This window comes from Aspergillus pseudotamarii (genome assembly GCF_009193445.1).
Source record: "Aspergillus pseudotamarii strain CBS 117625 unplaced genomic scaffold BDV38scaffold_3, whole genome shotgun sequence".
Taxonomy (NCBI): domain Eukaryota; kingdom Fungi; phylum Ascomycota; class Eurotiomycetes; order Eurotiales; family Aspergillaceae; genus Aspergillus; species Aspergillus pseudotamarii.
Genome location: NW_022475017.1, coordinates 696,368 through 718,272, shown reverse-complemented (window position 1 = coordinate 718,272; position 21,905 = coordinate 696,368). Strand labels below are relative to the sequence as shown.

The 21,905-nt window shown below is 48.0% G+C and overlaps 9 protein-coding genes across 9 annotated transcripts; 7 read left to right on the top strand and 2 right to left on the bottom strand.

Annotated features, from left to right (window-relative positions):
* The first annotated feature begins 587 nt into the window (after nt 1-587).
* On the top strand, nt 588-2,540 carry BDV38DRAFT_234364 (pyridoxal phosphate-dependent transferase). The gene is made up of 4 exons (XM_032053238.1): nt 588-1,197; nt 1,254-1,600; nt 1,653-2,105; nt 2,182-2,540. Exons 1-4 carry the CDS (start codon nt 735-737, stop codon nt 2,419-2,421), a joined length of 1,503 nt encoding a protein of 500 aa, XP_031919060.1. The 5' UTR covers nt 588-734; the 3' UTR covers nt 2,422-2,540.
* Nucleotides 2,541-4,610: 2,070 nt separating this feature from the next.
* Nucleotides 4,611-6,115, top strand: BDV38DRAFT_293473 (transmembrane amino acid transporter protein-domain-containing protein; the record flags this gene model as incomplete). Its single annotated transcript, XM_032062260.1, has 2 exons — nt 4,611-5,993; nt 6,059-6,115. 2 exons carry the CDS (start codon nt 4,611-4,613, stop codon nt 6,113-6,115), a joined length of 1,440 nt encoding a protein of 479 aa, XP_031919059.1.
* A 495-nt stretch (nt 6,116-6,610) lies between these two features.
* On the bottom strand, nt 6,611-8,383 carry BDV38DRAFT_293472 (amino acid/polyamine transporter I; the record flags this gene model as incomplete). Its single annotated transcript, XM_032062259.1, has 4 exons — nt 6,611-6,745; nt 6,912-7,809; nt 7,868-8,261; nt 8,317-8,383. The coding sequence occupies 4 exons, from the start codon at nt 8,381-8,383 to the stop codon at nt 6,611-6,613; spliced, it is 1,494 nt and encodes a 497-aa protein (XP_031919058.1).
* Nucleotides 8,384-9,039: 656 nt separating this feature from the next.
* BDV38DRAFT_277803 (D-serine ammonia-lyase DSD1) lies at nt 9,040-10,406 on the top strand (the record flags this gene model as incomplete). The annotated part of the gene is made up of 4 exons (XM_032058570.1): nt 9,040-9,210; nt 9,269-9,385; nt 9,444-9,927; nt 9,982-10,406. 4 exons carry the CDS (start codon nt 9,040-9,042, stop codon nt 10,404-10,406), a joined length of 1,197 nt encoding a protein of 398 aa, XP_031919057.1.
* Nucleotides 10,407-10,937: 531 nt separating this feature from the next.
* Nucleotides 10,938-12,654, top strand: BDV38DRAFT_293471 (Zn(II)2Cys6 transcription factor; the record flags this gene model as incomplete). Its single annotated transcript, XM_032062258.1, has 3 exons — nt 10,938-11,274; nt 11,374-11,786; nt 11,839-12,654. The coding sequence occupies 3 exons, from the start codon at nt 10,938-10,940 to the stop codon at nt 12,652-12,654; spliced, it is 1,566 nt and encodes a 521-aa protein (XP_031919056.1).
* Nucleotides 12,655-12,748: 94 nt separating this feature from the next.
* On the bottom strand, nt 12,749-13,724 carry BDV38DRAFT_277801 (short-chain dehydrogenase; the record flags this gene model as incomplete). The annotated part of the gene is made up of 3 exons (XM_032058569.1): nt 12,749-12,989; nt 13,046-13,588; nt 13,675-13,724. The coding sequence occupies 3 exons, from the start codon at nt 13,722-13,724 to the stop codon at nt 12,749-12,751; spliced, it is 834 nt and encodes a 277-aa protein (XP_031919055.1).
* A 644-nt stretch (nt 13,725-14,368) lies between these two features.
* Nucleotides 14,369-16,108, top strand: BDV38DRAFT_293469 (aldehyde dehydrogenase family protein; the record flags this gene model as incomplete). Its single annotated transcript, XM_032062257.1, has 3 exons — nt 14,369-14,937; nt 14,995-15,467; nt 15,526-16,108. Exons 1-3 carry the CDS (start codon nt 14,536-14,538, stop codon nt 16,106-16,108), a joined length of 1,458 nt encoding a protein of 485 aa, XP_031919054.1. The 5' UTR covers nt 14,369-14,535.
* A 2,611-nt stretch (nt 16,109-18,719) lies between these two features.
* BDV38DRAFT_293466 (uncharacterized protein) lies at nt 18,720-20,050 on the top strand (the record flags this gene model as incomplete). The annotated part of the gene is made up of 1 exon (XM_032062256.1): nt 18,720-20,050. One exon carries the CDS (start codon nt 18,720-18,722, stop codon nt 19,893-19,895), a length of 1,176 nt encoding a protein of 391 aa, XP_031919053.1. The 3' UTR covers nt 19,896-20,050.
* A 1,332-nt stretch (nt 20,051-21,382) lies between these two features.
* On the top strand, nt 21,383-21,800 carry BDV38DRAFT_277798 (uncharacterized protein; the record flags this gene model as incomplete). Its single annotated transcript, XM_032058568.1, has 3 exons — nt 21,383-21,533; nt 21,599-21,712; nt 21,790-21,800. 3 exons carry the CDS (start codon nt 21,383-21,385, stop codon nt 21,798-21,800), a joined length of 276 nt encoding a protein of 91 aa, XP_031919052.1.
* Nucleotides 21,801-21,905: the final 105 nt, after the last annotated feature.

Below are 21,905 nucleotides of genomic sequence, written 5' to 3'. Positions count from 1 at the left end.
CCGCCACAAGACCTGTGTGGGAGTGGCAATGATTGAGGCGTTGATAACAGGTGAAATCTGTGCTTCACAGGTCAAGCATGGGCTTGGTCGCAGTGTACTGTAGTATTACTACCGCTTAATGTCTAATTAGAAGTATGATAGCACTATAAACTTATCCACGGCACCGATTTAATAGAAGCATATTGAGGAAAAAAGGACTCTGCGTCTAGTTTGTATTGGATATATGACATACAACATGTTAATGAGGGAGGGGAAACTGTCGGATAAGGAACCCGAGCACCGGATGGATTTATGCAAGCTTATCGCACAAACAACTCATACAAAGCGGGGAATATGATCGACGTGTACTTAATTCTTAGGGTCTTCGTGAAGATACCCAGCTAGGAAGGCGGCGTGTGCGGAGATGATGTAAAATGACCTGAAGTGACTCGGAAGCTCGGAAGAAGGAGCCTATCCGACTCTTCGGATCTCTCGTGTCTCTGCGGCCCTTTCGGCGATCCAACAAATCGGACCCGCAAGGGACTTTGATAACCAGATAAAAAGGGCATACCTTCCCAACACATGTTAAATCTAAGAGGTACAATATGCCCGTGGAGTGACCCATAGACGTGGCTAATCGGCCGAGTCGCCTGATACTACCCTAGGTCCAAGTTACTATATGAACATCCTGGCGCGGGTCGACTTTGCTTTCGTCCAGTTCATCTTCGATCATCTCGGATATTCTTAACTTAATCATGCGTTCTACAGTGACCCGGTCGCTGTCCGATGCAACACGAACACGGACAGGGTGCATCTCCCTTCGCCGATTTTCCTTATCTGTCGGAAGACAGAAGTCGGTGCAAGCAGAGAAGGGACGCGAGGGCGAACAAGATCACACATCTAGTAACCTAACAAGGGGAGACAAGAGTGCTATCCTTCACTCAAAACTGGACACCAAGCCCCCAACAATAGTAGGCAGCAATGGAAACTACCTCATTGCCGAGGGTGGACGGGAGATTCTCGACGCCAGTGGTGGTGCTGCAGTGGCGTGTATCGGTCACAACAACTCCCGTGTCAATAATGCTATAATGCGTCAGTTACAAAGCTTCAGCTATATTTACGCTCCATTCTTCACAAGTAAGGCGTCGGAAAAGTTGGCCACGTTGTTATCTGAATCGACACAGAATCAACTGTCCAAGACTTTCATTGTCAGCTCTGGTATGTCGTTCTGGTTCATTCCAATCCGTGAAACATGTAGCTCACAAGGCGGTCAGGTACCGAAGCGATTGAGGCTGCAATGAAAATGGCGCGTCAGTACTTCCTCGAGCTACTAAATCCGGAGCCGTCCAGAACGCGGTTTATCGCCCGTCGGCAGAGCTATCATGGAAACACTCTTGGATCTCTTTCGTTGGGAGGACATGCTGGGCGTAGGGCACCTTATGCGCCAATACTAACTACCAATGTTTCCCACGTATCTCCCTGTTACTCATACAGAGGAAAGAGAGTGGGAGAAACCGACCAAGATTATGTTACTCGACTGGCACAAGAATTGGAGGATGAATTCCAGGCCGTGGGCCCCAGCAATGTGTGCGCATTTGTCGCAGAAACTGTTTCAGGAACAGTGAGTTTCCATCTCATTGTTTTGTGGAATTATCTAACGCATATACTCACAGACATTGGGCTGCGTTCCTCCAGTTCCGGGTTATCATCAGGCGATGAAGAAGGTCTGCGATCGCCACGGAGCGTTGTTCATTCTTGACGAAGTAATGAGCGGGATGGGCCGTTGCGGAACGCTCCACGCATGGGAACAAGAAGGCGTTGTGCCCGATCTCCAGACAGTCGCAAAGGGTTTGGGTGGTGGCTACGCTCCGATTGGAGCTCTACTGGTCAACAAGAGGGTCGTTGAGGCTCTGGACAAAGGAACGGGCGGATTCATACATAGCCAGACATACCAGGGCCATCCGGTAGCATGCGCAGCGGCCTATGAGGTTCAGAAAATCATCAAGGAAGAAAATCTGCTTCAGAACGTCCGGAGTTTGGGTGAGTATCTCGGCAATCGTCTGAAAGAACAGCTTGGCGACCACCAACATGTAGGCGATATCCGCGGTCGTGGCTTTTTCTGGGGTGTGAGTATTGACTTTCATAACTCGAGTGATGTGGATGTCACTGGTGTCGGCAAGCACTTGCTAATATCATCCGTAGATCGAATTCGTCAAGGACAAAGAGTCGAAAGAGCCTTTCAGGGCCGAGCAGAAAATCGCACCTCTTATCCACAAGACCGGGCTGTCAGAGTACTCGATTTCCTTTATTCCTGGTACCGGAGTTGCCGATGGAAAGAATGGCGATATTATCCAGATTGCACCGCCGTACAATGCCACCAAGGCGGATATCGATTTGATCATTGAACGGACAGCGCTAGTAGTGAAAAGGGTACTTGGGTGACTTCTATAATGTTCATTCGTAAGCACAGCACTCGAGATACAATTTAAGTAATTGATATATCCAAGCCCATGTAGTTAATGTCACCTAAAGAGTCAAGAACATAGCTGCATACTATGTCGATAAGGTTGCCAGTAAGTAAATTTAGAAGGATGCCTAAATGAAATTGAAGGCCCAATTAAACCCTCTTGGTTTACTTCCGGGAGCTACGCCTAGATGTTCATTACTACAGAAAAGCAAAACAGACAAATTTATGACAAGATTCAAATATACGCGACGTATGATGCCTTCATCTAGGTAATTGGGACCATGAGAATGGGTCTGAGTGTGCAGTCCGGCATCATAAGAGCCCCTCAGAGTAGCATATAGATACATCAATGTTCGTCCGTAGGCAATTTAAGCCCTCATCCTAGGAAGCTGACATACTTTGACAGGCCGTACTTCTTAATTGGCTAGATTATCCCACAGCTGTGGCCGGCCTATTTGACCCGGCCTTATATATTCTCCTCTCAAGATGGTCTAGCACCAAAAGTGAATACCACGACTCGATCGATGGATGCAGTTTCTTGCTGAAGCCTCAGTCCCCGGGAAGCTCAACGAATACCACAAAGGAATCCACACTGAGGCGGTATGCCAAGCGGCGCGGTACTGGCCCGCAAAAGGCACGTTTATCTCAGTCACTCCAGTTAGTTTGGTGGTGACTAGCGGCATGGGGCCTCTAGAATGGAAGCACAATTCGCTGCGAAGAATTGATAGAAGTTCTAAAATAGATACGAGGAACAAGCTTTAATGGCTATCGAGAACCATACTCTCGTATCATCAATGCAAGGGGCTTGATGGCAGAGCGTGCTGAGCTTTGTTTGACCACGTGTAGCGCGGAAGTAAGGGGCATAGATCACCGAGGTCACGCATGTAGTTAGATCTGATCAAGAAGTCTGTTGCCAAAAAGTCGGTGTTTATGGAGTATACGTAAGGGGTTGGGGTGAACGTGGCAGACTGAAGCTAGTCCCAGCCGCGCGGTGTCAAAGTTCAGACATAGAGTTGGGAGATACGTGTCGCCGTCAGCTTTTCATTCTGATAAGGTAATGATCGCTCTTATCTGACCCTACTTTGTTGATAATGATCCATGTTATTCTGTCGTGGGATAGAGAGAGTGCGTAAGCTGGGTAATCCGGTTTAGCTGACTTGATACGCGAAGACAAGATTCTTGGACCCGTTTTAGCTTACGCTGAAACTCCTTCCCCGCATTGAAACCCTGGAGGTTCTGGATACCACCTCGCACGACAGGAAACTTTATCTCGAATTGGTAACGTGGTTAATAGCCATCGTTAGTTACTGTTGACATTGGTGGAAGATATGAACCTTGTTTATCACAGCTTATCGTTGCAAATCCGCGCGGAACTCACCGCAGTGCGGATGCAGATTGGGGGTTCACTAGCCGCGGCGGGTCGGGTACGATAGGGTCAGCATCCGCACGGGCGCGCACCGTAGGCAATTCTAGTACAGAGTACAACCCGCATTGGTATAGTTGTAATACTAGCACATTGTGTCGGTGACTCGGGCTAGCATGCCTCGGGCTACTGTGGCTGCATAGATTCAGCAAGGGGTGGCGAGCTTAACCCAAAAAATGCAGAAGAGGATGACAGTAGAATTCATATCTACCACGAGCTTTTGTGAAATTCAAGCTTCCCATGAAAGTGTTTCAGTGCACCAGATCTCGAGCCAGGCCGGTTGCAGGCGCGGATAATGGACGAATGCACACTAAGTCAGGTCAGGTTAGAATGGTGGGTCGGTCCGCAATCATATCCAGTCGGAAACCAATCAGATGACGAACCGCGCTGATTAAGGCGTTGGAACGAACCCCGGATGCGGAGGATGAGCTCAAATATCGTGGATCTCCGGAGTCTGATACGTCATTTCGAAGGCCTCCAGTCATCAATCGAGGCCAATGCTACCAATGCAAGGGACTTCTTGCATACGGCGGAGGGGGCACGGTATTTGATACCAAAAATGCAACTGTCTCGGAGGTCTCCGTGTGACTGTGTCCTGGTTTGAGCGTGGTAATTCAATGCTACCGTCAAATAGCGACTCGTCCGTCGGTGCTTTGAATTCTGATCTGTTGGGTTGCAATTTATGTGCAATTCCTTCTTTTTCTTTCCCATGTATCCAACGTTCAAACAAGTCTTGACAGCATGAGGAACCAGGACGAGATAACAGACGCTGTCACAGGACATGCGGCGGACCGCACAGGCACACACAAGGAAAAGTTCGAGTGGCCGGACTCTCCCACCTCTGAAGCTTCATTTTCTCATGGCAAAATTACCAAGGAAGTCAATGATGCGGAACAACAGATCATCGAAGCTGGTGAAATAAAATACCATCGGGTGGGATGGGTACAGCTCACCGTCCTATTGATCATTGAAGCGATTGCATTGGGTGCCCTATCCCTCCCCTCAGCATTTGCTACCCTTGGGATGGTCGCGGGCGTGATCTGCACGGTTGCAATTGGTATGCTTGCGATATACACGTCGTATATTATTGGTGAAGTGAAATTAGCCCACCCATCCATACGCCATTATGGGGATGTTGGGACTTTGATGGCAGGACGTTTTGGATATGAAGTACTCACAGTCATGCTCGTCCTGTCAACCGTTTTTGTAACAGCATCGCACTGCTTAACTGGCACCATTGCCTTCCGTCACATCACAGGAAGCGATATATGCTCTCTTCTGTTTGGTGGCGTATCTGCCATCATCCTTCTATTGCTCTCAATTCCCTCGTCCTTTGCCGATATGGCCTGGCTTGGATATGTCGATTTCGCGTCCATCTTGGCCGCAATCGGTATTACTATTATAGCGACAGGAATCAGATCGTCGGATGCACCAGGTGGACTGTCAGCAGTGAACTGGTCCCCGCTCTCTCAAGGAGACCCGACCTTTGCCGAAGGTTTCATAGCCATTAGCAACATTGTGTTTGCCTACTCCTTTGCCACCACCCAGTTCTCCTTCATGGACGAAATGCATACCCCCAAAGACTACAAGAAGTCCATCTGGGCTCTCGGCCTCCTTCAAATAGCCATCTACACCATTACAGGTGCAACCATCTATGCCTTCGTCGGACCAGACGTCGAGTCCCCCGCGCTTCTATCGGCCGGCCCGCTAGTTAGCAAGATTGCATTTGGCATAGCACTTCCTGTTATTTTTATTTCGGGCGCCATCAACACCATCGTCGCGGGTCGCTTAATCCATCAACGGATATATGTCAACAGCGTCACGAGATATATTAATACAACCGGAGGTTGGATTACATGGCTTACCCTTATCACCGTTATTACGGTAATCGCATGGGTCATTGCCGAAGCCATCCCTTTTTTCTCAGACTTGTTATCTATCGTCTCATCGCTTTTCACATCTGGGTTCTCTTTCTACCTGCCTCCAGTCATGTGGTTCATGTTCCTCCGGAAGGGAAAGTGGTACTCCAAGGAGAACCTACTTCGCAGTGTCGTCAACATGTTAGTTTTTATTTTTGGTGTGGCTGTGTTGGTCTGTGGTCTATATTCCAGTATCGAGGATATAGTAAGTTAACCCATACCTCTTTGGAATGTGGAGTGTCGCGCATGTACTGACAATAATATCAACAGAGGAATAATTACCGGACCGGCAAGGTTCATGGTGCATTTACCTGTGGTCCTGTATAAACCTGGCTGCTTGTTTATATTCGATAACCGGCTTTTTTGCATAGCATCTTGGCGCAAACCAGGTGGGATATTTTCAACGAGGTGGTATATGACTTGAATCGTATATAATACTCGGAAGATAATTCCATCACCATCCACCGTTAGAAGATATCTTAACGTAACCTACCATCACTGAATAGATACATACCCTTCCTTGTCTATTCACAAGCTGGTGGCTTAAAAGATCAGGTTGCTTAGGCGTAAATCATTGGCGGATGTAGTTTTGGCAGCTCATCCTACGTACTTCGTACCTATCACGCTAATATTTGCGTGGTGCATTCTTTTGGTCTTTAGAGGTATAGCAGCATCAATGACAACGCAGTCTTCGCAAATTCGATAAGCGCTTGCTAAAATGCCAATGAACTCAAGTTAACATGTACATTTTTGCGGTGATACCATGTTTACATTCATATCATCTAATGTGGGAAAGTCTGCGGAAAAGACTGCGCATGGTGATTAATGCAATGTGAAATTCTTCCTAGCGTGCAACATCCACCACGCGAGGATAATAATGAATGTGACGAAATATACGACGCACACGTAGTTCATATTGTTCGCTGTAACGGGGTAAGCAGGGGGGAATGAATACATCTGTACTATGTTAGTCTATTTAGAACACATACAAGAGGGAGACAGGGGGTGAAAACGAGAGAGAGAAAGGATATTGAAAATGGAAGAAGGCAAGACGGAAAGAAGAAAAAGGGAAAAGAAAGAGGAGCAGAGGAGTGTATGGAATAAAGGTGAAAGGCACACTCACCACAAGACTAAACAGCAGCCAAGCGAGTAAAACGTAATTGCAACAGTGTCCAATCACCCCCTGCCAAAATGGCCCATGTCGAATACTAGACCGTCCTTTGACCAAGAGACAGATTACTGGGCTACTGTACGAAGCGTATAGGAGAACCACAGCGGCAGTGACCATGCTGTTGAATGCAGTGTATGAACCCAGATATAGGCACCCGAGAATACTAACAATCAGAGTGCTAACCAAATGACTCCAGACCGGCACCAGTAGAGTTGGATGAACTTGGGAAAGGTACCTCGACCCGGGAAGCCCGTTGTCTCGTGCGAAGGACCAGCACAGGCGGGCCTGCCATGTGTGAGAGGCGATTAAGCACCCGCACCCGGTGAGAATAATCAGCGATGTGAGAACGATCGCACCAGCCTTATTATCAAGCGCTTGAAGAAACAGTTCGAGAACTGGAACTCCTGTCACAGTCGCTGCGATAGAATCAAAGTCGTTCATACTATACATCATGGCAATACTAAACGGCCAAGCAGTGACAAAGCCGATCGCTACTGTAGCCATGATGGCAATGGGAACGACTTTCTCTGGGTGGAGGACCTCTTCGGCCATGTGAGTCGCGCAATCTAGGCCATTGAATGCCCAGTTTGAATTAATAAGCCCGACAATGAATGCTATTCCATCACTAGACCACCCTGTCTCGTTGATGAACTCCGTAAATACAAACGTGGATGGTTGGTGTGACGGTGACTTTGCAGGCACTGTAATTAATATGACCGCAAACGATATAATTGATGTCCAGAGGGTACCCTGGGTCACATGAGGCAGAGTCCGACTGTACATATTGAATACTGCACAGCTGACATTAATTACCTGATAGCTTACAAAGACCATCCAAGGCTGTATTTCGCTGTACACATGCTTAGTACGTGTTATTGCGTCTCCAAGCTGTCACGGGCATCACTCACAGGTTGGGATGGGCTAGCTGGATGCAACCCATACAGAGCCCTCCGACACCGAGGGCGATACTTGCGCAGGTGAAGAGCGAGCCGATCCAAGCGATCCAACCAGTGACGTACGACAAGAAGCGAGCATATCTTGGATTTGCGAGCTGACCTGTCCAGTAGTACTGACCTCCGGCGTTAGGCATCGCGGAGGACAACTCAGCAAGGGAGGCTGCGATACATCCACAAACAAATGTGATAATAATGAGACCATAAACAACTTGCACGGGACCTCCCGATTTAATCCCAGTGGCTAAGGCCGTAGATATACCAAACCAGGAATTTGCGAGCGAGAAGCCCATTCCAATCACGGACAGGAGGGAGAAGTTCTTCCGTAATTCATAGAACTCATCAGCAGCTATGACTGACTTGTTATTATATGTTGTTTAGACATTCGACCATATTCTACTTACTTGTGTGATGATCGGATAGGTAGTCTCCCATCTCGATCTCTTGGTGGGTCTTATCCCCAGCATCCATGGTTTCAACCTTTAGTATTATGATAGTGGAGACTGGCTAAATATTTTTGCCTGACTAGGAGCAGCTGCTTGGACATGTAATGTCAATGTAGCATATTGTATCTTACAAAGGATCCAGACAGGGCGCGTTCTGGATCGATATATACCTATATTTAAGTTTATCATGCACCTGGCTGCTGGCATTCCCCTAGCCCTCTGCAATCTACGTGCTATCACCATGATCAGTACTTACCCCGCACAACTAGACGTAATTTAGATTTCCCCAGATATTGAAGAGATAGGAAGATGAGAGCCATCTTGGAACTGGGCGTGGCAACGAAGTGGATACTAGAGAGCGTGTGATGTCAAATTGAGTCTACATCGACCAATATAGATCATCAGCGCGCTATGACTTCTCATTGGTCCATCCTGGCACGCCAGATTACCGCGCTGCTATCTTCCCTATCCGCCATCAGATTGACAACATTATCACTGCTCCATTAGGCTTCAGTAGGTTTAGTCTAAAGCCTTTTCCACTTTCGTGTTTCTGTTTTTGTGTTGATTTCCTCTTCACCGCCGCCCAGCAAATTTGGGCGGGAAACATCGATTTTTTTTAAGCAGAGTTTCACATCCTGACTATCACAACCGGCAACATTGCGTATCATACTTGAGTTCCCAATGGATATATCACTTCAAACCCACGGGACCTATGTGAATAAACCTATTTCCAGCCTACCGACACCCGCCTTTGTGTTAAGTCGTCCTATCATAGAGAGCAACGTCAAACGCCTACTCAACGATGTCTCGCAGCTTGGCATCTCATTTCGGCCACACGTTAAAACGCTCAAGGTCAGTAAAAGCATTACATCCAGGGTACAAGGACTCATAGATGACACCTATTGAACAGAGTATTGAAGTAACGCGAATGATGCTAGATGGCGGTAAACACCGAAAGATCGTTGCATCGACAGTTTGTGAAATCGAAGGAGCTTTACCATTAGTTACAGAAGGAGTCTTAGACGAGGTGAGGATCCTGTATGTGCCGAGCTGTAGAGCTGAATTGGCGAGCTCACTACTTCCAGTGTCTTTACGGACTGCCCATCACCGACAGTGTCCTTCCACGTCTTGTAAACCTCGGACGATCAGTCAAGATCCTACTTATGATCGATAACGAGCAACATGTAGAACTCTTAGAACGGTTCGCTGTGGAGAATCCAGGAATTGGGGCTTGGGATGTCTTCATCAAGGTTGATGTTGGTTCTCATCGCGCTGGTGTTATCAACAGTTCCCCACGTCTACGCCATCTTATCGAACGCTCTGAGAGCTCCTTCGCAGTATCTATTCATGGATTCTATTGCCATGCAGGTCATTCATATGGATGTCGTGACCGTGGGTCGGTTGATGCAGTCCTCCAGTCTAAGCTGGAAGGTGTCCTAGCTGCTTCACAGATGGTTCCATCGAGTGAACGCTCGTTTGTTCTATCCATCGGATCAACGCCTACTGCTCATGCGATTCAAGCCATCAAAAACAAAATTCCCAAAGGGTGTCTCATAGAATTACATGCAGGTATGTTCTCCTGATACCTGCAAGGCTTTTACATCAATTGATACATTCTGTTAGGTAATTTTGCTGCCCTTGACCTTCAGCAAGTATGCACCGGTTTGGTGAGCCGGACCGACCAAGCAGTGCGCATTTTGGCCGATGTGTGTAGCCTTTATCCTGAGCGCAACGAAGCTCTCGTCAACGCCGGTGCCATAGCCCTGTCCCGAGAAACCAGTTCCATTCCAGGCTTTGGTCTAGTTGTTGAGTATCCTGACTGGCACGTGGTTCGCTTGTCTCAAGAGCATGGCATTCTTGGTCTTGCTTTGAATGACGAGTCTGTGTCTGGGGCCACACAAAACATTCAGGATGTCTTTCGGGTAGGACAAAGGGTATCACTATATTGTCAACATGTTTGCATCACTGCGGCAGCTTTTCACGTATATTATGTGGTCGATGAAAATGACATTGTACGTGATGCCTGGATTCCATGGAAGGGCTGGTGATTGTCTAAGTGCACATGATTTATACTGGTCAGAAATTAGGTGCACGGTGTTTCACGAGTAATGCTAGTTTTTTGTTAAAATTATAAATCACCTCATCCTTAGCTTATATTCCTTTTCATTATATAGTTCCTTTGCCTTTTTTCTTGTTAACTCTTTGCTTCTTGGGAAGGTAAGAGAATGTCACATATGGTGTCTATTTCAAAATATATATCAGGTGTAGTATGGTCAGTAGGATGTATGTCTCACGTCTACCCCGTATGTCACCTTTAACTGGCATACAAGCGATAGAAATACAGTCAAGAATTATGCTCGTGAGCATCTTATTCCTGCATGTATAGATTTTACATGACATATTGAGCAATTTGGAAACTTCGGGGAAATGAAGGATAAATAAAGGAGGATCTAAGTTCCTATAACAGTTCTTACGTTAGCGCCGTATTTTTGACAACACGGGAAGCAAAAATACCCCGCAAAGTGAAGTCAAGTCTGGAACTCCGGATTACTGCAAACCTCAACCAACTACTACCCGCCATGGTGTCAAAAGAGAGTAGATGGAGAAGGAGGCCTCTGCTCCGTGTAAAGACAGGGTGTTTGACGTGTCGGGCACGTAAAAAGAAATGCGACGAAGGGAAACCCGATTGCTGTGGCTGTATTCGCAATAAGCTCCGCTGTCGGTGGCAGTCGGCGGACATGGAAGAAAGCCGCAAGGCATCTGGATCATCAGCGGCAACACAGCATGTTGCAGATGGTCTGTCTGACGATACTACACCGGCTACACCTAAAATGAGGACTGGGGAAGATGCACCTACAAGGTCTGGAGGCAGTTCTCGACCGCCGTCGACGGTGACTGCCCGGAGCTCGCCTGAAAGTCAAGAATATCACGTTAACCCATCCGACGATACCACAGCAGCTAATGACGACTTGATGCTGGATGAAGCAAATGTTGATCATAGAGAGCCGCATAGAGTCCAAGAGACAGCTGTAAGGCCTTCAACGCCTTCGCTAGCCGCCCAATTGCATGAACCATTGCTGTCGCGACCGACATTCATGCCCCAACTTGATCCTGCCCGCTTCGAGCTTTTTGGATACTATATTCAAACGACAGCAAACAGCATGGCTAATGGAGCCAGTATATCTAATCCATTCATCGTCCAACTTGTACCACTAGCCTTGTATAGCGATCTTATTTTGGAATCAATCCTATGCCAGAGCTCTGCTCACCGAGCAATAAGAGGCTCGGATTCGCCTCATACTGAGGCTATAAGGCTTTATAACAAATCTTTGAGATCATTGCGAATGGCAATTAACAATGTCGTTGCCCCAACACAAGTGGATCTATTGTCACTCACAGTCAGTGTGTTGATTATGTGTTTTACAGAGGTGGGTAAAGCTTGAAGCCGAAGAGAACCCATGATTGTGCTGACGCTTGTAGACCGCCCGTGGGGACACGAATGGAACTGTGTTCGACCATCTCCTAGCCGCCAGGTCTCTTGTGCCGCGCGTTCTCACTCGGCGCGACATAGCTATACCCAACGAGCTGAGGAACTTTCTGCTGGAATACTATGTATACACAGCCACCACCAGCCTCATATCTATTGATGCACAATTTACTCCACAGTTTCTATTATGCGCCGAATTGCTGCAAGAGGGGCAGGCATTAGCTACGTCGGGATATCTCGGCAGTCTGTGTGGGTGTTGGTTGGGACTGCTCCTGTTTGTACCGCGCATATTTGATTTGCGTCGGACGTGGTTAGGACGCGGTAGAAACAACGTTGTAGCTGATCAAGTAACGACATATGCAACCATCCACTCGGAGATTACACAGTGGGAGCCACACCAGTCCGCACGATATGAAGTGGCCCTTGCTGGTCATATATATCAACAGGCTACACTTCTGTATCTCTATACCATATTGGACACAGCCGGTCACGATGCACAAGGCATACATGCTACTACAATCCAGGGGGCGGTTACTAAAGCAATGTTATATCTAGATCAACTTCCGCCTACTAGGCAAATAAACACGAGCCTCTGTTGGCCAATCGCGGTCGTGGGTTCTTGCGTGACGTGTCGGCAACAGCAGGATAAAATTCGGATTCGACTGAATACTATGTCGGACACGATCGGACTGGGAAATATTGTAAGAACCCGTGATATCCTGGAGCATATGTGGTCGGGGGCCGAGACTGGGCCGTGGGAGCTATCGAAGGCGATGCAAACAGCAGAAATCTGGATCTCATTCGCATAACAATTATGTATATCATCTACATAGTGCGTTCCCATCATACTAGCATCCAACTCAGCGCCTTATTTCTATCTGTTCCTGTTCAGTCTTTCCCTGCTCATTGACCTAGGTTCTTGGGTCCTACAGTCGAGGGCCCCTCCGGCGTCACATATGCCTTGGTCATGCCGCCATCGACAACGAAATCTGCTGCATTGACAAAACTGCTCTCATCACTTGCAAGGAAGACCACTGCCTGGGCTTGTTCAATCGCCTCGCCAAACCGACCGGTTGGAAAATGTACCTCCCGCCTAAAACGCTTGGCCTTGTCATCACCCAAGAAATCTTGCAACATCGGCGTACTATTGGCAAGGTTAGGACGCGGGTGCATACCGATATGGTCTGGAATGTGACTTACTTGAGAGGGCCAGGACACAGAGAGTTGAAACGGTACCCCTCGCGCGCATGAACAATAGCGAGCTCACGGGTTAACGCAAGCACTGTTCCCTTACTAGCCGTATAGGCCACCTGCGGCGTGGCCGCGCCTACAAGGGCGACCATACTCGCTGTATTTATGATACTGCCTGTTTTCTTACCATGTCTTCGGAGACTGCGAACGGCATGCTTGGACCCATACCACACACCCTTTACATTAATGTTCATAGTCAAATCCCAAATAGGGTCTGAACATTCTTCAGCATCTCCATCTTTAAGATGCTGAATTCCAGCATTGTTGAACATCACATCCACCCCGCCCCAACTATCAAGGTGCTGGACCACTGCTTGGATATCTGCCTCTGCCGAGACATCCACGACCTTGGCTTCAATTCGACCAACGTGGCCCGGTACCACCTCTTTGGCTTTCGATAAGGCCCTGTCGAGTGCTGCGGAATTCACGTCGGCCATCAAAACCGAGGCACCTTCGCGGAGGAAAAGGATTGCTGTTTCAAGTCCAATTCCACTATTTTGTTTATTTTTTGGTCGAGTCAGAAACATTTCCTTTTCTTTGGCACCTTTAGAAAAAAAAACCCTAGACCTCGAACTTACCCGGCAGCACCGGTAATGATGGCATTCTTGTTACTCAATCTTCCCGGCATCGTCGTTGGTATGCTGTGGCTTCCTGTGGAGTAGTCGTTGACTGTAGACTTTGGTTTGATGTCCACTTCTTTCGATGGCTTAGTATGACCTTTGGCACTTTCTTGTGCTTTAAATCGAGAAGGGCGCCTGACGGATCATTTGTTTGCCAACACATTCAGACGCGCCTAGAGGAGTCGCGGCAGCTAAATTATATATCCTCTCTACCGCGCGCACACGGTATCTACTAATCTTAGACATAGTTGCCACCAGCTCTAATGCTCAAGCATGCATCCGATGGGCTAGCTCAGCGGAATCATTCATTACTGGTTGTGCACGCTGTTTCGAGTATCAAACCCTAGACTGGGAGTAGCTCATTATGATTTTCGACAGTCAGGTCAGCCCCACAATAGCGAAAGTCTGATCTGGTTGCTTTTTCCGCGCGCTTCTGGTATGAGATACGGTGGTTGTGGTGGGATACTTCCCAAATCACATTGAGGCCCGAGGCCCCACAGACCCAGCGCGGTTTTGCTGCTTACTGGCTCTTGCGCTCCCTAGTAGAGATACCTGTCACAACGTCGAAGCGCGCCCCTTTGAGAGTGTTTTTGTTTTTAGATATGCTTCTCGCATCAAGAGTGGAATATGTACAGATCCAAATACGGGACAGCTGGACAATACTCGCCCAGGGGTACTTACTTCGGAGGCACTCCATCTTAGGGCTACATTTCTTTACTTCAACTTGGATCTTTTCATACCAGGCTTTGGGACCGAACCAATAATTGACTAACCATAATTGTCAACCGTGCATCGAACGAAGGAAAAGCACAAAAAAAAATGGCACAAAAGATCAGCACCATTTCCCCATCAACGAACAAGGTCGTCTGCGAGCGAGATGAAACCACCATCCCAGAAGCCGAGAATATTTGTCGGGCGGCGGCCAAAGCCTTTCTCACTTTCTCGAACATGCCCTTTGGGCAGCGAAAGGAGATCGTGACCAAAGCGCTGGCACTGATTCAAGAACGCAAGCAGACCCTCGGAGAGGAATTGACCCTTCAGATGGGTCGGCCAATTTCCTTTGGCGCCAAGGAGGTAGAAACGATGCAAAAGCGCGCTGATTACCTTTTGGCGATTGCGGAGGATGCTCTCCAGCCATTACCAGGACGGCCGGAAGCTGGCTTCAAACGATGGATTGAAAAGGAACCTATCGGACCGACTCTTATTATCTTTGCGTGGAATGTGAGTGACGGCCCGACTCTTTTCAAATCATTGACCCTATCGATGCTGATCTTGTAGTTCCCTTATTTGATCATAGTGAACTCCTTAATCCCTGCCTTGCTCGCCGGAAACTCGGTTATATTGAAACCGTCGCCACAGACCCCGTTGGTTGGCGACCGCATCAAAGAGATATTTGACGAAGCTGGACTCCCGTCAGCTGTCCTGCAGGTCATACATTCAGGGAGTACAGACACCTTGAAAGAGTTAGTGAATATTCCAGACATCAATATGGTTACCTTCACTGGCTCAACACAAGGTGGGCGGTTGATACGCGAAGCGACCGCGAGCCGCTTCATCCCTGTCAACCTAGAGCTGGGTGGAAACGACCCTGCCTACGTGAGATCGGACGCAGATCTGCGATATGTTGCGGAGCAACTGGTGGATGGTGCCGTGTTCAATGCAGGTCAAAGCTGCTGCGCCGTAGAGCGGGTATATGTGCACACCGACATCCATGATGCTTTCGTGGCTGAGGTACAAAAGGAGCTGGCCCAGTCAGTATCTACCACCCCACAGACCAAATGTGGATATTTGGCGCTGACGAAGTTGCAGATATAAACTTGGAGATCCAGCGGACAAGACGGTAAACGTCGGCCCGGTCATCTCACGCTCCGCTCAGAAGTCGGTTAATTCCCAGATTCAAGATGCCTTGGCTAAGGGTGCCGTCAATGCTACGCCTCCTAACCCGACCTTTACTAGCCCCCCAGAGGAGGGTAACTACGTGGTGCCTACGATCTTAACACAAGTGAACCACGATATGATCGTCATGAAAGAGGAAACATTTGGACCAGTGCTCCCTATTATGCGAGTATCCTCGGACGAGGAAGCCGTGCAATTGATGAACGACAGCAACTACGGCTTAACTGCGAGTGTGTGGACTCAAGATCTTGCGGCTGGCGAAAAGCTCCTCAAGCTGTTGGAAGCAGGAACGGTGTTTATCAACCGCTGCGATTATCCGAACCCTGTGAGTATAACTTCACTTCACACCTGCGCTCGCCAAGTAACTAAACACCACATACAGGATCTGGCGTGGACCGGGTGGAAGAACTCAGGCATGGGATACACCCTAGGACCAAAGGCATTTGATCCGTTCCTTAAACTGAAGAGCTACCATATTAGGGAGAGGCAGGGCTAAATGGCAGCACTGGTCTGGTTTAAACACCGATAAACTTAGCACATATCTTGTTGGTTCTTCAGAGGACTGTCAATCTCACGGGATGGATCTCAGCACAAATAGAGCCAAAACATATTCATGAACATGTAGGAAGCGCCAGTGCTGCCTGGGAACGAGATCAATTGAAATGTGACATGGCTATGCATATGTAACCTTTGGCTAGATAGATTTAGAAGAGAAATACTGCGTGGTTTGGCATGCTGCGACAACCACCTAAATCGATCAGTGGCTGGCATTATTCGGCAAATCAACCATCCAATCGCGCAGGGTTCAATCTATTCCCCACGCGCTGAAGTGGATAATGGCAGGGTAGCGAACAATGAAAGACCTTCTCATCCATACAGTGGTGGCATTTGTCAGAGCTGGAAAATATGGAAGCCTTGCGCACCATACCTCTAAAAGCGTACTCAATGCTCTACATTCACTAGTCCTGGTTATAGCATCCACGTTATGACCAACAACGACATCATCTCGTACTCGTACTTTCTCGCGTACCGGTAGCTTGCGCACAGACGAGCCCTAGCCACGCTACATACATGCGAAGAAAGAGAGAATAGACAGCAAAAAGCAGATAAAATCGAAATGTAACATCTGCTAGTCTAAGAGTCCTAAAAAACCAAAAAAGTACTCCCTGTCATTATAGGCAGCCATTGAATCGATCCTCTGGCCATTCCTCCCAGGAAAGCGATCCTGCACCATGCCGACTTTTGTCATCGACATTCAGAAGCTATAAGGCTTCGTATTATGGATCCTTCAATCCCACCCCCTCGCCCTTTAAAGGCGCTATGTAACGCAGATTGAGTAATGGATACCCACAGTTCCTACATCGTCGACCCCCTTATCCATCTTACCATTACTATCACAACCTTCACATCGTCATATATATGTTCGTCACATCACAGCCACCCCCCTACTGAAGAGAAATCTTGCTCGTAGGTAAGTCGCCCTTGTCCAATCCACATTCGTATTCGTATGCACCGCCACGAGATGTTTAGGGCTGAAGAAAAGAGTTGAGTCTCTGATAGGCCGAACGGCTTCCCGTCGAACAGACTTATTTTTAAGCTTGGCTCCACATTTAAGCGTTTTGTGGGCCATACTATTCCACCCCTGGATTCCACTGGTTTTTCGCTTCGTGGGTTGTGAAAAAGGAGCCGCCGAGATTTCTCAGATCTAATCCCGAGGGTTAATTTCAGATAACCCCTTACCCTGGCTGTTGGTTGAGGACATGTTATACCTCGGTCAATTCCTGTGTGTATCTTAGCGCTCTAACAATTGACGTGCAATGCCCAAATTAACCCAAGATCACGCAATGACACTAGAAAAAAAAAAAAAGATTCTAGAACCTGGCATTTCGGTGGAGTAAGGCTGATTCCGCCCAACGGAGAAATCCAAAACGTGCTTGTGGATAGGGTTCACCGCAACCACTGTCTCGATATGAAACAGATCAAAGCCACTAAAACATTGGCTTTCTGAACCCTGCTGTGACAACGCAGGACACCAATATGAACTAATCCGTAACTGGATTAAAATACGATCAACCGCTTTGCAGATCCACGCCTGCTGGAGGTTCTACCTGATTCAGTAAAGTCCGGTCGGAGATCGGAACTGTTTTATGGATGTTTGGTTCCGATTTAATTCCTGGGATACTGGATATGGGGACAAATCTCAAACATGGCAGGGTCAGGTACATATCACCGCCTATCGATGGAATGTGTATTCCGTTCATACTATAGTGCACTAACCGACTTTAGTAGGTAAACTGAGTGGAGAAGTTGGACCCCTGGATGGATTATGAAGGGTACTCCCTATGTTGGTGCCTTTGTCTGCATGCTTAGCGCTAGACTTCGCTAGGCTGCTGTCAAATGGGATGAGAGACTAGAGTGTAACAAAGAAATCCTCTACCGTGGTTTCTGCTACGAGAAAGGCCCGGCTCGGTGTCGCTCCGCTCTTTGGATTGCCGCCATTCAACGCTCGTTGCAGTTCGACTTGGCATAAGGAAGAAAACCCTTTGTCCTGCCACGATGGACATGCTCATGTAACAGTCCTCTGGATGCTACCATTGTTGAGTCACAGATTAATGGAACTCTATTTCATATTGGCACTTTTCTGTACAGCTTTAGTGGCGGAGGAAGATGCTTGGTTGACGTTTGTAGGGTGATGATGTCTCAACATATCCTTCAATCAATGTCACTTACGAGTAGATGCATAGACCTCAAATATATCAAATCCTAGCAACAGTCTAGAGATACATATCAGAACTACCGAAACGTAAAGCCCTTTAGCATATGTCCCAAACTCCAGGGCGACCACCTTGAACCAAACTCGAGTCTCCCGATAGTGGATCACGTCACGAAGGCCAAGAAGGAATGTCTCAGAGCAGTGGCCTCACAATGGGGTTAGGTAACCTGATATCGACTACGCCTCGTGGCGATGCTGGTGTCTCAGTAGTCCCTGAAACTACCTTTCACCTTCGTATGCCTGCCCTACTATCCCAGAATCCGTATTTATATCAACTCGCCAGAATGACTCGAAGGATGAAACCAGTAAGACACAAGTGTATTGTTAGTTCATCATGTCTCCGCTTTCATTTGCCGTGTCGTTTTTCTGCCTCTATATAACCGGTTCGGTTTTCTTCGATACGGCCCATTACCTCCTCCACCAGTGGTCTAAGTCGCAATGGCAGTTCTTGCGATGGCTGTCCTGGTGTCACCAATTCCACCATCTCTACTACAATCGCTCCCTGAAGTTCAATAATCGATACATACGACAGAATGCTTGGATCTCATTACCATTGGAGATGCTTAGCAAGATCCTCGGAAGCGTCGTCGGCTGGTTCCTCGCCCGCAACTTGATCACAGATAATTACGGAAACCCTGACACCACGCCGCTAATCGTGGTATCCGCCTTCGAATTCATAAGGACGATGGTAGTTATCGCCATGAGCGGCCGAGACTCCAACCACATCTCCTTCGACACAGTGCCCAAAGACCGCAGCTGGCTTTTCGTCGGCCCCGAGTTCCACGCCTTGCACCACGTTTACCCCGATCGGTACATGGGTTCCATGGTCAAACTCTTCGACTGGGTAGCAGGCACCGCATACTTCGTCCGAAACAAAAGAGTAGTCCTCACCGGTGGATCTGGCGCATTCGGACGCGCAATCGAAAAGCAACTACTAGCTGAAGGGGTAAAGGACGTGCGGAAGCTAAGCTTCGGCAAAGACTGGACACACCAAGATTTCTCGCGTGTCGGCCCGATCCTCGAAGACGCTGATATCCTCATACTGTCACATGGCACCAAGGGCTTAGACGCAATGGACGCCAATTGCAATTCAACCATTCGCCTCATCGAGCTATTCCTGGAACAGAAAGCAGCTGGGGAAGGACGTGCTAGCAAGACAGTCCCGGAGATATGGTACGTCGGCAGCGAGATCGAGATCCATCCCGCATGGGGTATTCCCGAGATGCAGCGGTATTCGGCGTCCAAGCGCGCGTTTATGCCCTATGCACGTGCGCTATACGACGATCCGCGCATTATTTATCGTCATATTGTACCTGCTGCGTTTGAGTCGCAGATGGGTAAGGCTATTGTGTCGCCGGATTGGGCGGCGCGTGTGGCCATGTGGTGGATTCGACGTGGAGCGTGCTATGTTCCTGTTACTTATACAGGGCTTGCATATTTGAATTTTGTCAAGTTTCTTTACTTTGTTCGTCCGGATATGAGCAACGGAGAGAAGGCGAAGTCAACGTAAGGTTAATGAGCTGGGTTTACTTTCCAATTGCATATAATTCTTACCTGTGTGAATATTTACTCGCTGCATCGAAAAGGAGTTTTGGTGTGTGTACTTTTTGGTTTACCGCAAATACACTTGGGACACATCAAATAACGACATGTAGTCCTTGTCAGTTGATCCTCATTAGGACTTGAAGAGCTACCGCAGTTACCAAGAGCTTGACTTCAGAATACTACTATATCACCAATAGGAATTACGGTGTGAAACGGAACACATTGATGCGTACTCCGTAGTTTGTGCCAAGAGCATTGACTGCTTGAAAATCACCGAGAAAGCTAAGATTAGGGCGATAATATTCGTCGTTACCTATCAGTCCTGTGCCCAAGGCATGCGTCAGGCTGTTCAGTCAATAGAAGAGGCAAAATAACTACGGAGTACGCCGGGCGTCTATTATTGTCATCGAATAACGCAACCCCTGGCGGACATATGTCCAACACCATGTAAGGCTCTATCAAAATATGCCCGATCATCAACTCTAATATTCCGATCTGGGCAAGGCTACTAGATATCACTCTCATTGTGGGACTTCGTATAACGTTGTACGTAGATATCATGTCTTAGCTCCATCCCTTGCATCGTGATCATCACTTATTCGTCGATCATCACCTATCGTGGAGCCAACACATTGGCTCCTGGATAGGTAAGAGGCCGGCGAGCCTTCATCAATATGCAGAGTTTCTTACTTATTGATGTATAACCTCCACCTCATGACGTACACACGTGAGCTAAGCTTTTGAGATGGATATGGCGCAATAAGCCTTTATCTTTGCAATATAACCGGCGAGACAAATGCTCCGCCGCGTAATGCTTCTAAGAGTGTCAAAGCATACGATGACGTGATGCAAGAAAGTCGCGATTCGAGCGATGTGATACATCTCATCCGCGGGCCACACCATTCTGTCGTTCTGAACCCTGTGGATGATCACTGTGAATTCCGAACAACGATGTGACGCTATACTCATGCTGTTTACATTCGACATAGACATTGACCGAGTACGATAAGAGCTCTACCCCTGAGTAGCAATGTGCAGTAGACAACATAGCAGTACGAGACGCTCACATGTGAGATATCAACAAACCAGAACAAGCATTGATCTCCACCATGAACTGTAAATTAAGGTTCTTGCCCATATGCAAGGTACGGCAGATCTTATCAAAATCTACACGATACTATCGATAACTTGCATGGATGATCTGTACCCCTGGAATCTATGTATCCTACGCCGATAGACTACTCCTACCAGATCCATGGCCGGTCAAACTCATCCGTCCACTCAATCATGCTCATCCCGTCCATACATTCAAACCTATAAGTACCTCCACCACGCCCCGGAGAAATCCGTTCATCAAGCAACCATCCTCTTCTGGAATTCCCTCTTATCCCGGAACCAGCCTTTTGCAAGACTCTATCAATACCACTTATCCTGTGTCTAAATTATTTCAAGATGCGTTACTCATCCATCGTTTCTATCATGGCCTTGGGGCTGGCCTCTTTCTCCGTGGCAGCACCGGTGGGATCCAACCCCCCCAACGGCAATGGGGACACTCCCGGCGAAGGAGGTCCGTTCGATGGCTTCACAGGTGGGCTAACGGGCGGTAAGTACTTCCCACACCCAGGTCCCAGTGAACGAGGCTGTGGCTGATGCCCAACTTTTGTAAAGCCCTGGGAAAGGGTGGTATACCAGGTTTACCGGCGGGGCTTGGTGGGGATAGCAGTGGCAGTGGCAGTGGCAGTGGCAGTTCCTCCAAAAGAGATGTCCACGCCTCGCCCGAAGGTAAGCACTCTCTCCCTGCTCCCTACCCATGTTCAGTGCACGGGTTTGTGACTGACACCCAACGTCATAAAGGCCAGGGGCAATCTGAATCCGAAAAGCCTAAAGGTGGATTACTCGGTCTTGGAGTTGGCCCCCTTGTACGTCGCGACGACGCACCCGCTGAAGGTAAGTACTATATATCTCTATCTAGGTC